Source organism: Aptenodytes forsteri, unplaced genomic scaffold, assembly GCF_000699145.1.
Source record: "Aptenodytes forsteri isolate BGI_AS27 unplaced genomic scaffold, ASM69914v1 Scaffold166, whole genome shotgun sequence".
Classification (NCBI taxonomy): Eukaryota; Metazoa; Chordata; class Aves; order Sphenisciformes; family Spheniscidae; genus Aptenodytes; species Aptenodytes forsteri.
The window spans coordinates 964,255-981,437 of record NW_008796110.1 but is presented as its reverse complement, the minus strand read 5'-3'; the positions used below and the strand labels follow the sequence as shown (position 1 = coordinate 981,437).

General features: G+C 37.8%; 1 protein-coding gene across 1 annotated transcript in view; it reads right to left on the bottom strand.

Annotated features, from left to right (window-relative positions):
* Positions 1-612: 612 nt before the first annotated feature.
* The window catches only part of MOV10L1 (Mov10 RISC complex RNA helicase like 1), a 40,623-nt gene continuing 24,052 nt past the window's right edge, over positions 613-17,183 (bottom strand). The window contains exons 15-26 of the mRNA XM_019474049.1: positions 16,750-16,865; positions 13,166-13,265; positions 11,868-12,046; positions 11,211-11,357; positions 10,392-10,513; positions 9,472-9,571; positions 8,868-9,032; positions 7,219-7,392; positions 6,293-6,442; positions 4,568-4,675; positions 1,487-1,624; positions 613-708 (exon numbers count right to left, since the gene is read on the bottom strand). Coding sequence (XP_019329594.1) covers positions 613-708; positions 1,487-1,624; positions 4,568-4,675; positions 6,293-6,442; positions 7,219-7,392; positions 8,868-9,032; positions 9,472-9,571; positions 10,392-10,513; positions 11,211-11,357; positions 11,868-12,046; positions 13,166-13,265; positions 16,750-16,865 — 1,595 coding nt within the window. The remainder of the gene's footprint in view (positions 709-1,486; positions 1,625-4,567; positions 4,676-6,292; positions 6,443-7,218; positions 7,393-8,867; positions 9,033-9,471; positions 9,572-10,391; positions 10,514-11,210; positions 11,358-11,867; positions 12,047-13,165; positions 13,266-16,749; positions 16,866-17,183) is intronic.

The following is a 17,183-nucleotide window of genomic DNA, read 5'->3' as shown; positions in this document are numbered from 1 at the left end:
TGCCTTTCCCTGAGGACAAAAGGTGCTGGATTTGCTCAGGACCGAATTTCTGTTAAGTATTCTTAGTTTCAAAACAGATGAGGACTGAATGCGTCTTGAACACTGAAAAACTAGTCACACCTGTCAATTAAAGGGATTAAGATAAAAATTTTGCTTACCTTTCAATGAACAACAATTTTGATAAAAACATTTCATCTAGTAGATAATACCCATTTAACAACGTACTACGTGCTACTAGAAGGGACATGTTTAAAAATCAACCTTCAAGCAAACTTCTTTAATTACAGTAAAGTCACCTCAAACATTTCCCCTGCACCCCCCACCCCCAAATCCTTATGGTCATCAAATACGTAATGCATCATTTGAGGATACGTAAAATACCAAAGTCAACAACACCTCTTATTTAATATTTAATGCTCAGACTCTTCTTATGGGGTGGGAGACAATATGGTTACATTACATGTTATTATGTTTACAGTACTTAAGAATGCAAAATCAAGTCCTACTATGATATCACAGGTTGTTGTATTTATCCATCATTCAAATGATACTAGCTTTAAAAATATTGTAAACTGACCCATATCTAGGAAGGTTAAAGTGAAAACTAGACACTCACTTCTGCAGGCGTTCCAGCTCCGAAGGCAGGTCACAACCTACATAAACTCTATTCATTAAACTGTATTCTAACAGTGCACAAAAACAGGGATCCTACAAGAGAAGATTAATGTTTAATTTAAGTCATGCTGCTCTGGGAAGTGAATTTTCAAACAAACTAACATGGCACATGAACACAAGAGATTTAATAGGACCTTTTCCAGAAACAGAACTCTACAAACAGTGCAAGCATGGTGCAACATGGGAGGAAGATACTTATAGCTGCTGTGAGTTACATTTGTTGCAATAGGTGCGGGGAGACTAAACTTTCTATTCAGACCATTTCTGGAATACTGCTTTCCTTATTAACCGGAAAGACAGGCATAACATCTTATCAGGTATTAAGAAAAGCTCACCTTATTCCTATGGAAGGACCATGCATGGGTTCAAGAGGAGACTGCCTCTCTGGCAGGCTGTCATATTAATTGGGAACAATCACTTCTACCACCCTCCATTTAAAAAATGAAACAACTGCATTTTGTTAAGAACCTGATTGCATAAGGCTATTCAGAATATGCTTACTGGACTTGCAGGCTGCTGGAGAACTTCAGCATTGAGGTTCTGACCTCTTCTAGAGGGAAAAAGGAGGTAGGAGCCCATATACACAGATCAGCATTACAATTTCCCTTGTGCTTGAAAGTCTGTGTGGGTGCCTGAACTGTCCATACTTATAGTAACCTATGGAGTTCAGATATTCCCAAATGCAGACTAAGGACAGTGTACCAGTTCTTAACATAATCTGATGTTCCCTCACATCACATTAACCCCCCAAATCATTCATTTACTGTGGCAAATACCACATGCAATTCAAAGATATAAAAACAAAACTTACTTTCACAAGAACATGAGGATTTCCCACAACAATCAGCAAAGCTTTTGCTCTAGTAATTGCTACATTAAATCTCTTTGGGTTAGAGAGAAAGCCCAAACGGTATTTGTCATCACCAAATAAGCCTTCATGAGATCGCACCTAAAATTAATTATGGATGACTTTAGAAATAGAATAATGAGAAAGCAACTTACCTAGCCATAGTGTAACTTCAACATAATATTTGCTTACTGCAGCAATTCACAGCTCAGTGTCAGCAATGCACAAGTTAGCTTCATAATCCGAATTTCAGCTAGCTAACTATTTCCCACCATTGGCTTTCCCACAGAAGGTCTATTCTCCAATAGGCTGCTAATGCAACTTCAGCAATTTCAAGAGAATGGTGTACTAGTTTCATTTTAGCATCAGGAATATCCACTGTAATTTGAAAGACAAGATACCAAAACTGCTTCCTAAAAACCAACGATTTTATCTTTTCAGTAGAAGAAAAGCTAGAGCTACTGGTATTCTAATTCCTACAGTTGAATGACAACTCACAGTGTGTCTTTCTGCAAGCCTTCTTCAGTAGCCTCATCAGTGTGCTTTGACTTAACTTAGAAAAAACAGCCAAAGCAACTAGTGTGCTGTAACTATTGCTCATTAAATTTTCACCTCTATTTCATATTTCAACCCATCTTTGATAAAAGAAAGTTTTCATGACGTAAATAATGAGTTCTTATAAATAGGAGCATAGTACATACCTAGAACTACTTTAAGAGAGATACAGTGCTGGATTGAAAAAGCTATAGTATGATGTAGAACAAAAAGTAAGCATAGTACCACTGCCCTCAGGGGAAAAAAAAACCCAAGCAAGAAAATCCAACAAACTCTTCTCCCAAAAGCCACAAAAGAACCCCCAAAAAACAACTGTTCCTCCACCCCTGCATTCACCCTGCTTTCCAGTGCTTTGGTTGTTTACATAGCTGTTTTATCCTCTTCTCTCTTGGAAATTCTATGTACTCCTGTGAAAAGTAGTCCAGTACTGGTCATAACTTCAGCTACACATTCCTGGTCTATACTTCCTCCTTTGATCAGTTTGCCTTATATGCCATTACTCAGACTTATACAGGGTCTGCCTGTACCATACATTCTTGAACAGCCCTGAGGGATTCTGGGTCACAAACACCTCAGGAACTCCACATTCCAAACACTTAAATCTTTTACTTAGAGAGTTACTGCACCAAAACCACATTACCATTTGGAAAAAAGCAAGCATATGCAGACTTTTTTTGTATTCTGAACTGAATTCTACACTGTAGAAATACAGCTCTATAGGGCTCATAATGTCCACCAAAAGAAAGCCTAAACCCTCAAACACAATCATGTACACTGAACTGGTATCACTTGCTGATGTTCAAAGGATTAAGTTAGCCTTTCTCCAAAGTTTCCCAACTGTCTTTTCCACTGATCCAGCACAGATTTTTACTTCTGTCCAGGAGTTCAGTGTGCCTACAACAGTGTGCATTTGATGGATGTTGTCTCAGAACATAAAGGATTGGTATCACATATTCTGGTAGCCAGAAGCTGTCTGCAAAAAGCCTCAGAAGCTATCAGCTGACTTATCAGCTGCTGCTTACACTTCTCAACTCCACATTGATTTCTTCTTAGAAGCACAAAGAAAAGACTCCTGTCAAGAGCCCTAGCCAACAATCTTACTTGCCTGAGAAGGCAAAGGACAGAAAAGTAGGACATAAAGAAGCTGCTGTGGGCCTTTATGGGCCTTTCATGTGAATTCAAATACCAGGGATATGTGCATGCACTGGAGTAATATCTAGCATTTAGAGACTGGGAACTAGCATATGCCTGCATCTAGCCTCAGCTCAACCTCAGAGTCTTCTGAAGCCAGATGTCTCAGCTGCTACAGATAGGATTTCCACACTGTAGTCAACTGCCTGAAAACTATGACTACATCTTTGTCTGTCATCTGCATAACATGCACTGAGATCTTTCAGAAAGAACAGACATCTGCTGAAGCATATTGGTCAAGTCTGCAAAAGAAGGTGAGAGACAAGGCTGCCAGCTTCCAAATAATAACAGCAACTCTCTCCCAATACTCTGTGACACAATCCTCTTTCCCCTTTTGTCAAACGCAAGGGATGGGCTCAACACAAATCCATAAACATCATCTTCCCAAACACATGCATCTTCCTACATTTCCTGAACACTCCCTTTTCTGAAAGACCCATTTATTGCAAAGAGTGAAACTAAATACCTCTGCATTTTCACGGTTATCTAAAAATCTCTAGTGATGCAGTTTATGCCCCTATACCTTCATATTTACATAGATGTAGTCAACCAAAACCAACTCCGAATCAAGGAAGTAATGTACCATTAAAATGATGGCCTGTGACTAGTGTACTGCTGAAGTAAAAACATAGCACTGATTTTTTTTTTCCCCCAGGCCCTTTCTTCAAGGCATTTGATAGCTTCAGATTCAAAAAACGAGCACCTAGAAAAGACCTTTACCAACATCCCTATAATACAACCAGCACAGCACTTAAAGTGCACCATCAAGATGATCATGAAAGACTATCAAGTGTTCTCCTACCAATGCAAAATAAATTGTGATAAAGGGTATTCAACTTCACAGACACCAATGCTGACTGTGCCTAGAAGTCATCAGTTGTACATCATTAAGTGATGATTCTCAAACTGAAGGTGAAAAAGAATGAAAACTGGTGTAGGTTCTTAAATAAGTCAAATAGCAATTACTTTTAATACTGTGATTTACACAGTTGTCTCTCTAATATTTATAATGCATCCAGTTCCCATTCTCCCTATGCACACTTAAGTGAAAGGTATATTATCCACATGAAACTCAAATTCAGCACGAGTATCTACAAAGGTTTAAGGTTTACCTCAAAATCACAGATGCTGTACTGTTTCCATGCACTTAAAAATAAGCTCTGTTTTCAAATACTGTGACAGACTGAAAAAAATATAGCGTTTAAATCTTTATTTTTTATTTTTAAAAGCCCCATATCAAAAAGGAAACAGAGAATTAGACACAAAAACTCTCAACGGGACCACAACAAATATACATACTGTTGATAAGATGATAACCATGTACTCCTGCCCTTGAAACTCTTCTACTGTGCCAACTTTAATGTCTGCCAAATCAATACTTCTCAGAAGAAATCTGATTTTTTCCACCTATCAAAAAAAAGTGTTTGAAGGAATTTATTTTTACATTTGAGAGTGGATTACTTCAAAACTGAAAACATACTACATATACAAGTATGTGATTTAACACAGAGATGTCACAGGGAATGCCTATGCCAAGCTTAGCCATCATCCACTAGTAAGGTTTTAAAATAAAACATTAACTTTTCCTGAGAAGTATCACACTTATTACACAACTTGGTAGTGAGTATTTCACCTTCTGTCATTGAAACAGAAATCAGATTTTTAATAATCTAGATTTTAATGAGAAGAACAACTTAGATCCATAAACCCTCTCCTTCCAGTGTGCATTATATCCAAAACCATGCTTACCACAGATGTGGTAGGGCAAGCAGCTTCCCCCAGCCCCTCATGAAGGCTGTGCAGAGATTCCACCTTTGCTTGCCAGCTGCATCATGCAGGGTGAAAGACAGAGGTGAGATGTGACTTTAAGCACCCTCCCAAAAAGAGAAAGAGAACAAGGAGTCCCATGCACTGGAATGCTGGTATGTGCAGGATCACATCTGCTAAAAGCTGCTTGAAGACTATACCTTAAGTGGTCCAAGAAATTTACCAAGAAATCATGCCTGGCTAAGCTGAGGATTACAATCAATAACTACTTTCTAATCAGCATTCCTGCAATGCAAGGTGACTTTCTTGAAGCAGACATTACTATTATATGTCTTGCATCATCGGCAGATGAAGGACAATCATGTTAAATGATGTGAAATGTTTTCGGAGTATAAGAGGTTCAGTCACATCAATACTATATATGTTTGAAAAATAAATAGTAACTGTAAACATGGGCAGGTGCATACACGTGACCAGTAGGATCAGCACAGGCAGAGCTCTAATTTGCAAGTGAGATTTCTTCAAAAGGGGTTGGTCTTTCCCACACACCTCAGTGTTTCCCCCAACCTGCGTATGCAAGGCCATGAATACTGAGATATGAACACCAAGAAAAACAATATGCACACTGTCCAGAGCATCCTCTGGAAATGAAAGGAGATTTAATCTTCTTTTTAAAATGAAAGCAGACATCACATACTTAACAGCCTTGAATATAAGTAGTTTTAAAAATAAAGCACAGCATTTGAAGTTGACATTCAACATTCTCTACAGGTTTAAATAGCAGCACAAACTTCAAGTCTGACTACAGGACAGCTAAGAAGTCCCAATTCCTCCAGTTTCCTCAAAGCCATAACAAAGTGACATGCCACCTACTTCACTACATCTCCCTTTTGTTCCAGTCCTCAGTGCAGAGAGTAAGTGACAGAATCAGATTGCTGTTCAATAATAAATTCTTGACTTGCACTCTTTACTCTCAACAACTGAAAAATCTGCTTCTGTCTCCGAAACTGCAAGCAGATCTCTCCTTAATAATTTCCTGATTTTTAAAACTAAAAAAAGGAGAGTGCCATTACTGCTGTCTTTCTCTAGGTTTAGATTCCAATGGAAACATCATTAATGATTGATAATACACTGTGTAATGTGACACACAACAATGAAGTTTTGAGATATGCCTCCTGGCTTTAACAAACCACAGCCACAATGTAAAACCACAAGATGAAATACAGCAACTCTGAAGTTCTTAGATATCAGTTGTACCTGTTTACGGTATGGTGTAATCACTCCAATATCAGTCACTGACACTGCAGTGTTTTCATTTTTAGCAAGGTGGCAACAGTACTGCATTACTTGAACTGCTTCAGTTGGATTAAACCATGAAGGACTGTGACTTTCACGTCTTTCATTGCCCTGTATTAGGGGAAAGGAAATGAGAAGATGAAGACCAGGTGCAGAAGTGACTACATATCTATTAATAGATTATTCTTATACATCCTAAATGCAAAAGAATGTGATGTAATGTTACATACAATTTCTCTTCTTTGCTATACACCCTTTCCAATGAACAAGCATCACCTAACATTTTATATTGTTTTTTTAAGCTGGAGAATTTGTATGACAACAGTACTTTAAGTGTACAACAAAGGAGTTAAAGCTCAAATTAGAATAACATGTATTAGCAAGTTGGTATCTTGCTTTTGTGCAAGGTAGAAGCGTTCAAAACCAAGCCTCTCCAAGCAGTGGATATTAGCACTTTTTACTAACTTGTTGGAAGACTAAAGAAAAACTTTATTCCGAACTACTGTTTCTTCCCCTGCCTACTTAAGCCTTAATAATCCTCTAGTTTTAGAGGCTTGTATTCATTCTAATGTAGCAAACTCTTATCAAAAGCAATCTAAAGACAGCTGACTGTAGCTCCATCTTGGTCAATCTGCTATGATTTAAATGTGTATCAAAATGTCTCCGCAATACACTTCAATGGGCAGCTGCTCAAGTTCTTAACAAACATTTGACTTCAGTAGTTGTTTCTAAAACCAGATGGTCAGGAAGTCACATTACTTGCAAAAGAAAGTTTCTTCCTTTTTCATATGCTTTCTAGAATTCATTCTAAAAAAACCTCATCTACATCAGCAAACTTCTGTCAGGCCTCCTTATTCATACTTTCACTATATGAACATTTTACATACCCTTATTCCATGAAAAATTAATGGAAATCCCTTCCTGGGCAATTTCCCCCAATGCAACAAAGAAGTTACTACTGAAGTGTCTGCACAAACTTCTAGCTCCTTATGATAAAACAATTTAGATGGCAAGGCAAGCAATGCAGAATGTGACCTGTAGTTCTTTACGAGTTTTGTGATCTGCAAAGACAAAAACCAAAATCCGTAACTGAAACAGATAATTATTCATCAGACTTCACAGTACACAGCTCCCAAGCAGATACTACCTTACCATCTTCTAGCATTTAGCTTTTCTAAAGCTGCTGAAGAACTGTATTAAAGGCAAAAACTGCAGGTGTGATCTTCAATAAGTAAATACTAAATAAAAGCATTTAAGGACCATCTCTTTCCCCTCCAAAGGGAAAAAAAGAAAGAAAAAAGGAACTGAATCTACGTGATAGATGAATTGGTCATTCTCCAGTTTCTTGAAACATTTGATCTATAGGCACATTCTCTTTAAGGGAGTCAGATTCTTTTCATGGGGTTTCCATGGATGTAACCTGTTTTTTTGAGGAAGTCTTGACAGGCAGAAAGGGAGCACCAGAACAGCTGATAGAAGCTGGCCTTAGAAACAAGAAATGTATTTGTCTTTAAATGAAAGAACGGCCTTAAGGAAACATTCCAGTCAGTAATAACCAGCTTGAAAAAAATATGTCCTGTAAAGAGACTAACATATGATACTCAAGTCCAATGGTATCCTTAAAGCCCTCACACTTCCTGCTCTCTCACTATGCCAATTCTCTTTAAGCATTGTATAAGGAACAGAACAATGAAATTTTGCCGTAACAGATTTTAGGAGGAAGCGTGACAGGTTTTTCAGTAGGCTGAACCCAACCTAAAGCCTAGGGCCAAACACCCCCGCTCTCCCCCTTAAGTCTGCCATCAGATGTCCTCCTTCCTCTGCTTACCTGGCCATCTAGTCATCTTTTGCTCTCAGTTTAATTCTTCAAAGTATATTACCACAAGAATGGGAAGGCATCTTAGTAAGTTTAACTTTAGCCTTATATTTCAGATTCAGACAATAATTTAAATCAGCTGAAACATCTGTGCTTGTTTATGTACTATGCTACCTCTGCCACTTAACATAGACTTTAGGTACTTCACCATACAAGAGTTTTGGGAAGCTATCCTTCAGCGAAGATGTGATAAAGAAAGAGGAACAGTTTCTTTTTTCCCTTCCTGAAACATGTTTGCAAAATTTATCTTTATGTTTAAAGAAGAGGCTTTGTTTGTCTTTTTATGTTAAAAGTAGAAGTTTTACTTGTTCATTTGTGGAAAATTAAGTTATGAGGTTATGGTAAATGTGGACAATGGAGATAGAAGGGAATTTTAAGCCATTATTTAGAATTCTGCTTTGTGCACCATATTTGACTTACTCTGCTTAAGAATAGAGAACCCCTTCAAAGACAGGTTTTAACATGCTGGAGGGCTCAGCATCCTTGCTATTCAGAGTATATATTCAAAATAATCAAGCTTTCCTAGAGAACTAATGCTCAAGCTAGATTTATCACTAAGCATCAGGGAGCAAAAAGGTGGCAAGGAAACAGCAGGAACCACAGTTTCTCCTTTTTTGATTTAGATGGAAAAAAATTATTTAAAATTGTGGTTTTACTCACCAACAAAGGATTGTATGCTCCATAGGCACTAAAAGCATCCTCATCTCTCAGATATATCTCTCTTGATGTCAGTCTTTCCAGCAAGGACGTATTTAATCCAAAAGCCAGTGCAATTTTAGATTTTATTACTGGCCCTAACTGCTTTGGATCTCCAACAAGAACTATCTGTATATGCAATTAAAAAATCCATCCTGTATTAAAAGTTATTAAAAACATGTAGTTTCAATAACAACATACACACTTCAGAATTCAAAGGTCAATTTATATCAAGTATTCTGCTTTCCTCCAAACATCTAATCTGTTTGCAAGGAAGGGTTAGGCCCAGGACAGAAGTACGTTGTTGTCTTAAACTAAGAAAGTATGTTTTTATTTTGACATCTTCCACACACTTAATCCTGTCCTACCAATGTAGACTTGTTTTAGATGTAAAACAACTCATTTAACTGTGGGAAATGGATATTGTGCATGAATAAGGTTTATTACAAATACTCAGAATTCCATACTCATTACCAGGAAATAGCTGCTGCATCCTACATCATTCACAAAAATAAAAACAGTAAACCAAGACTTTTTTCCTTTCAGGAAGTGATGCTAAGAGAACTACCTGTCCATTAGCTTCTGAAATCAACCCAATAGGAATCAGGCTCTCTGGTTCACTTGCTTGCCCTGCCTCATCCAGAATCACATGAGTGAAGTGTCCAAGCCTACAATTAAATAACATGAACCCAAAACAGGGCTGTTTTCAGATTAGTTCATTCTGCCACCCTGTGGTTGACCTCAGCAATTCTGTTAACTTTTGTCAAGTGTGCCAGGCAACTCCACACACACAGAGTAAAGATAGATATTTTCAACACAGAATATAGAAAAAACAACCCAGTAACTTTAATTTGTCATCTTTGTTCTCACTTACATACTCCGATACACACAATCACTGCTTATCTTAATTAAAGCATTGTTTATACCAAGGTTAAGACACTTGGAAAAGTTTTCCTCAATTTCCTTCAGCTATTTAATTAGAACAATGTACTTGGTATAGCAAAGACAATCTCCAGGCTTTGTTTCTACCAAACAGCTCAAGCCAGTTAGGCTTCAGTGTGTCCCTTTAAAATCAAAATCAGAGGAATCTTTAGTTAACAGCACTTGACATGGTGGTTGTTTACAGTTAGTAAAGGTGACTTGATAAAAACCAAATACAATATAATTTTTAGTGTGACAATCATTTTGAGCCAAAATGATTGTCAACAGCAATGTAATTTTCAAGGCTCCCACTGGTAGTGGAGAAGAAGTTATTGTGTCAAAATTGTTTAACGTTATTCAAGATAATTCTTAAAATTTACCATGGAGAAAGTCTCTGCTGAAACATGACTAAAACCAAGTGGTTTGCTAGGAAGACAATTTCAAAATAGAGGCACATGCAATAGACTGTATTAAAACAGCTCAAGTTACAGTACAGAAGGTGTCTAAAAGCTCTGGGTTTTGTAGCATCCAGCTATCTCAGTGATATTCCTATCTATAGTACTCTACCGTATTTCTGTTTGATAAAACATTCCTGCACTGCTGCATGTTGTAATTATTATCCTGAACCATGATGCCTTCTGAATATCATCACCATCTTTGCAGTAAGGTTTCACCATGTCATCAATTTGCTGCAGAAACAAAAATGTATTTTGTAAAACAAAATGCTGCTCTAAAACTAAACGTTTTAATTTGAATAAAAAAGCCTGCTGAAAACTATTTTAGAAGCTGAGCAAAACACTTATATTTAGACCCATTCACACACCAAAATGAATTCTTCATTAATTTGCCTAAACAAAGTAACACATATGCAAGACATCTGTGTTTTCTTTATTGTAAGGATCAAAATTGAACATATGGATGTTTCGTATACATACATATATATGTATATAAATATACACATATATGTAAAATGCACACACAATGTGCATGTACTGTGTAAGAGTGACAATCCTACTTGCTTACTTTTCTGTGTAAGTAGTCTTAATTTGGAGACAAAGGCTTGACTTCAGTAACAGATTTTAGGATTGCTTTGTAAGTCAAAGCATCTTACCACATTAAAAATCCCACCGATACGTATGTGCTGCTTGTGGAGTTAAGCACTGCAGGAAAGAGATTAAGATTTTATGCTCATACAATCAAATTAAGGACTACGATCAACATTTTCCAGTTAATCTTCTGGAAAAGCTGAAGTAATATGTTCATAGTTTGGATCCTAAGTAAGCCTAACGAGCCTAACAACCACTGACAGTTACATTACTAAATCAGTATTTTAAGATCAAAGTATTAAAATGGAAATATTAACTGGCAGATATCTATAACATTTACCTCTGCTGACCTGAAGCTAGCATTAACTCGGACCATAGCTCCTGGTTTTAACAGATTGCTTTGATGCAGCCGCAAGCAAATCAGATCTGTTGCAGCATTTGATGGCGCACAAACCAAAATTCGACTATCTGGTAGAGTATAATGTATCTACATTAAAGAAGATGGACATTAAAAAAGATTATTTAGAGAAGTAGCTGTAGCCCAAATATGCCCATTTTATTTCACTGAATACAGAATCCAGAAGAGTTTTGCATACACACTATATTCATCCATCCTTTTGCAGTTCAAGAACACTAGTCTTGACAGTCATGAATAAGTACTCTCAAACTGAGTGTACCAACAGCAGAATTAATTAATGGTTATCATATTAATGTATACCTGTGCTTCATGAATATATTATGCACTACTGGAATCACAAGTTAGATACTGTTCGCTAATGCTTTAAAGACAAAGACAAGATGACTTGAAAATAAGCTATTCGGAAATTCTGTTAAACTCGTATCAAGTCTTTCCTCTTTCACGGAGCTATAGAAAGTTATCTTAAAAAGAGTATTTTGAAAACTCCTTGGGAAAAAAATATCACAGTACTTACAGAATTACCGTAAGTGTTCCAACACTGAAAAGATTAGAGATGACTGATTTGTCATCCACCATTACCTGTAAAATAGCTTCAATTACTGTTAATGTTTTTCCAGTTCCTGGTGGTCCAAAGAGAACATAAGGTGTTGGACGACACTCGCCACTCAGTATCCTTTTCACTGCCAGTTTCTGTTGCTCATTCAGCATCGGATTGAAAAATTCACCAGCTCTCTCTTTAAGTGTCACAGTTTCACCAACTATAATCAAGATAAGCATATATTAAAAATCCACATAAATATTTTTAACGTACATAGATTAAAGCAATTCCAATTCACATTATGCTTCAAAAAATTTTCGTTTTCCTTATGTGGTAACAACTCATGAATTTCTCAAAAATTCTGATTTCACAGAATAGCCTGTAGAAAATAAGCCATTAATGTTTCAGAAGTGTCCTGGATCTTCAATAAAATTGAAGGCCAGAAAAGGACTATGATTACATAACCCAACAATCTTAAAAATTCTATTCAGTAATTTTAGCATCAAGCTCACTTTTTTGTCCTAGAATAGCAAAATTTCAGCAACTTTCAGTAACTGGTACTTCGGTGATAGTACAACTACTAGGTAACCAGTATTAAGTCATGACTACTGAATGACTACTGAAATTTTTTTCTTCATTCTCTCTGAATTAGTCTAGCTTTAGCTTTCCACAGCAGAATCTTATTAACTGTTGGACAGAAGTGCATTCTAGGTAATCCATTCCCTATTTAGGCATCCTATCGCTACAAAGTGATAAAATCACCCTCTTTGGCAATTAAGTACACTGATATTTAAAGTCACACTTTCCAGAAAAGAATAGGAATGATCTGGGCTTTCTGAAAACTTTTCTAAAGTTTTAGTATTTTTGCCAAAATGTAGCTATCCCAAGGGTGAGACACAGCATCCTTGTAACAAATTGGAAACTTTGAACATGACCAAAAGTTTTCCAGTAAATGACTGGGAAATGATAATTTATTGAGTACAAAATATATCACTAGATGTTTGCTGCCCCCTCCCTGGATGTGTTCAAGGCCAGGTTGGACAGGGCTTTGAGTAACCTGGTCTAGTGGAAGGTATCCCTGCCCATGGCAGCGGGGTTGGAACTAGATGATCTTTAAGGTCCCTTCCAGCCCAAACCATTCTATGATTCTATGAACTAGAGATGTTTAAGTAATCCACAGAAAGACTCCAATGAAAATTTCCTGCTAGTACTGTTCTACAATTTGTCTTTAAAAGACAGAGCATGAGGACATCTAAAAGGTATCTTACTCAGCCCTGGTTTACTGAAGTGATTGCAATCCTGAACTGTCTATACTTGAATATAAAGTATTAAAGTATACCAAGTTGGCTTGTTGTTGGCGCAGCTACTCTCATCACATCTGTTATGTTCATCTCCCTCGATGCCATGCAATTTGCCTGTTTGTTCTGCAGTTTTTTGACCTTAAAAAAAGCAAGTGAAAATAAATGCATTTATAACCTGGCAACTATCTTCACTAACACTTTTGAAGTTGCTAGGTTTTAATTTTTCTCATTAAATAGCATTATCCCATTAAATAGAATATCTACTGCGAAGACAGAAAGATAGAGTAGTAGAAGAAGGTGCTAGCAATTCCCACCTTAAATTTAAGATTTCTAAAAGTTTGGCTTATGTGAACATTAAACATTTATTTCACAAATACTCTGCAGGCTAAGATGAGGATTTTGAAGCTACGGCTGAGTAACTTGTTTCCTTCCACAAAAGCTAACGTTCACATTCCATACCACTAAGCAAGATGATGCCTCTTTCAGATTGCAGCGTGGGAGAAAACTGCTTGTAGGGAATGTGGTGTTTGCAAGGTTCTGGACCAGATGACTCAATCATCTTAATAATAGTGATCCTAATCCAGTGAAGTGATGAGTGTTAGAGATTGATCACGCCTTCTTGTACAGGACAGAGGTATCATCCAAAGATGTTTGCTGCTTTCTCAGAGCCATGGTGTCATGGAAAGACTGCAAGGCTCATCTAGTCCTTCTGACTACTCGCTTTGCTGCTTACTCATGTGGGTACTAGTGACACCTTGAATAGATCAAGCGGGAGATCATATAGATCTGGGGTAAGCATGAGGTATGATGTTTTCCACCATCCTTCTAGTCAAACAGAAAGGCCCCAGTAGAAGCAGGCATCTTGCAGAACAATAACTGTGCTGCTGCTCTCACCAGCACAGCTCTGGGTCTACGTGCAGGAGCTCCTTGACTGCACATAATTAATTGCAAAACCAGAGACATGTCTGAGTTGTTACCACAGGAGGATGGAACAGCAGCAATATTGTCTGGTGGTCTGTAACAAATCCCCGCCAGAAGGAAGACAACATGGATGAGACTTCTGACAAACAATTGGCATCAGTGTCCTGATCACAGGTTGTGCAGCTTCCTGGAGATTTCAGTCATTCACACACCTGTTGCAATTCACCCAGGCAATGCCTAGAATTTCTAGACTGAGTTGGTGACAGCTTCCTAACGTAAATGGCTGACATACTGATCAGAAATAACACTCTACTAGACTTGCTGCTCAAATACAGGAGAGAGCATGTGTCCATATACCAGCTTTTTTTGCAGAGATTGCAAGATTGGAGGAAGGCTAAGAAGGTAAAGCAGCAGAGTCAGAATTCTGGCCCTTCTAGAGCAAACATCAGTTTCTGTAAGAAATCACCAGGCAAAATCCTCTGGGAAGCTACCGCGTGGGGAAAAAGATGCCCAGGAGAGCTAAAAGTTGCTTATGGAGAGATCATAAGAAAACCATCCTGTTGCACAAGATCGTCAGGAATTTCAATAGAAGGCCTGCTTAGCTAAGCTTGTAGCTTCTTGATGAATTCATAAAAAGCTTATTATAAGCAGAAACAAGGACAGGCAAAAGATAAAAACACTGCTTGGACAGTTGGACAAAATCAGGAAGGTCAAAGAGATCAAAGTACAGCTGAAGCTAAAATGCAGCAAGAACAGAGTAATAAGGGATTTAGCAAATGTTGTGGTGGAAGAGAGACAGTTCAAGGCTCATGGAGGCTCACAGATGGATGAGAGAAGACAATTTATTGATGGATGATATGGGAAAGAACTCAATGCCCTTTCTGCCTCACATGCAGGCCTCCAGACTCCTGCACAAAGTAACAATATGGGAAGGAAAGGGACAAGTAACAGAAGGGGAGGACCATGCTACAAACTGCTTAGAGACACTGGATAGGGTAGATACGATTCACCACGCTGATATGACTGTGGACACTGCTGTCTATTATCTACAACAGAAAATAATCATGACAAGCAGGGAATGCCTCTGACAGCAAGAAAAAGCTAATATTGCTCCAATTTAAGACAGACAAGGAAGATCTGGGGAACTATAGCTTGTCAGCCTCACCCCAGTCCCTAGGAATATCATGGAGCACAACCTTCTTGATTCCATGTCCTTCACATGATTGGAAAAAAGGGAGACCAGGAATAGTCAACATGGCTAAACCAAGGGGTAGACCTTTCATGACCAACCTGATTTTCCTCTATGATGAAGAGACTATTATGTGGACAGACTATTACGTGGACAAAAGAAAAGCAGTCATTGCAATACTCCTTGACTTCAGCAAGGCTTCTGAACTGGTTTACTTACCACATCATTCTTATTTATAGCCTGAGGACATATTAGCTAGATCAACAGACAGTTAGACAAGTTGAAAATTGACTGAACTACTGGGCTTAAAGAGTATTAATCAATAGTTTGATACTCAGCTGGAAGCTGGTCAAAAGCTAAGAACCCAAGGGTTGCTGTTGGAACCAATATTATTCAGTATCTTCATCAATGACTAGGACAAGACCAAATAACATCCTCGACAAATTTGCAGACAACACAGTCAGGAGTCATACCTCAAATGCCTGATGGTGCATCTTCAGTTCAGAGGGACCATGAGAAACTTGGCAACAAAGCCAACAAAAAACTCATGAAATTCATTAAGAAGTAGAAAGCTCCACACCTGGGACTGAATAACTGTGTGAACCAAGATAGGCTGAGAACCCACCAACTGAGTAGTAATCCTCAGGCCCTTTTCAGGATCCTAGGTTACTATGGATGCTAGAACTGTATATGAGCCAATATCATGTTCTTGTTATGAACTGGAGAGGCTGAGAACTTGGGTTTTTAGTTTGGTCGTGAGGAGATGAAGAAACAGTCTAATAGCCTATGATGACTTAAATCAGAGTTACAAAAAAAAAAGAGAAACTCTTCTTTGTAGTCACATATGATATAACAAGGGACTACATCCACAAGTTGCAGGTGGAAGGAATACTGGGAATTAGGAAAAAAAAATCTTGAGTGGAAAGGTGGTGAAGCACAGGTTATGCAGAGGCTGTGGAACCTCTAGACAAAAATAAACACCCACCCTCCACCCACCTCAAGCTGACTTGATTTAGTGTTGGTTACAGTCCTGCTTCAAATAGGAAGGAGGACTAGGTAACCTTCTGAAGTCCTTTCTAAGATTTCTGTATTTTCTCCATATAATTTAACTAGCAGTTAAGAAACCTGGGTAAATCTACTCAGAACAGAATTATTACCTTCTGTCATAAAATTGTTTCCTGCCACAGTAACAGGACCTAAGTATCTACTCAACAGTAGCTATGAAAACCTGCCTAAGGCAAATCTGAAAATTCCAATTATAATCATACAGGTTTTTTTTATAAGCACTTTCCATTTGAGATAGGAGCGTTAGCTTAATAGCATCAGTTATCATAAAACTCCCTGTCCTCAGGCAGCAAACAAAAACTTCTGTCATCAGAAAGCAGCAGAATACAACTTTGATTCTTTGATACTCCATTATGCAAATCCTTTCTAACAAGAGCTGTACAGGACATATCTGTTACCAGTTTGAATGGTATTCAGCATTTTAAGGAACATTTACAGAATAGATACCTTACTTTCCTGCTGGGAACATCGTTCAAGGCCATCATCAACAACACAATACTCAGTAGTATTCTGGGCCTTGATAGCTTGTGGTGATTCTAAGACAAGCCGTTCCGGAAATAACACTTCAAATTTAGAGGACAAAGAGAAAGCAGAGAAATTTGAAAGCCACACAAACACTTTGCATGTTTCACTGATTACATTACTGCTGATACATCAGCTTTCTCTGAGTTGCCAAAACTGGTTTATTAGAACTAATGTGAAAGTGGTAAAGACCTGTGTGAAGTTCATACAAATTATTCTACTCAACCATAAAACAGATCAGTGCTGTTTAATAAATTCTGAGGTAACACAAAACACTGCCATTTCACTTGCTATTATTATAACAGTATGATTTCTACAGTTCTTATTGGCTCAAACAGCTCACAGAAGTTTGTTTCCAC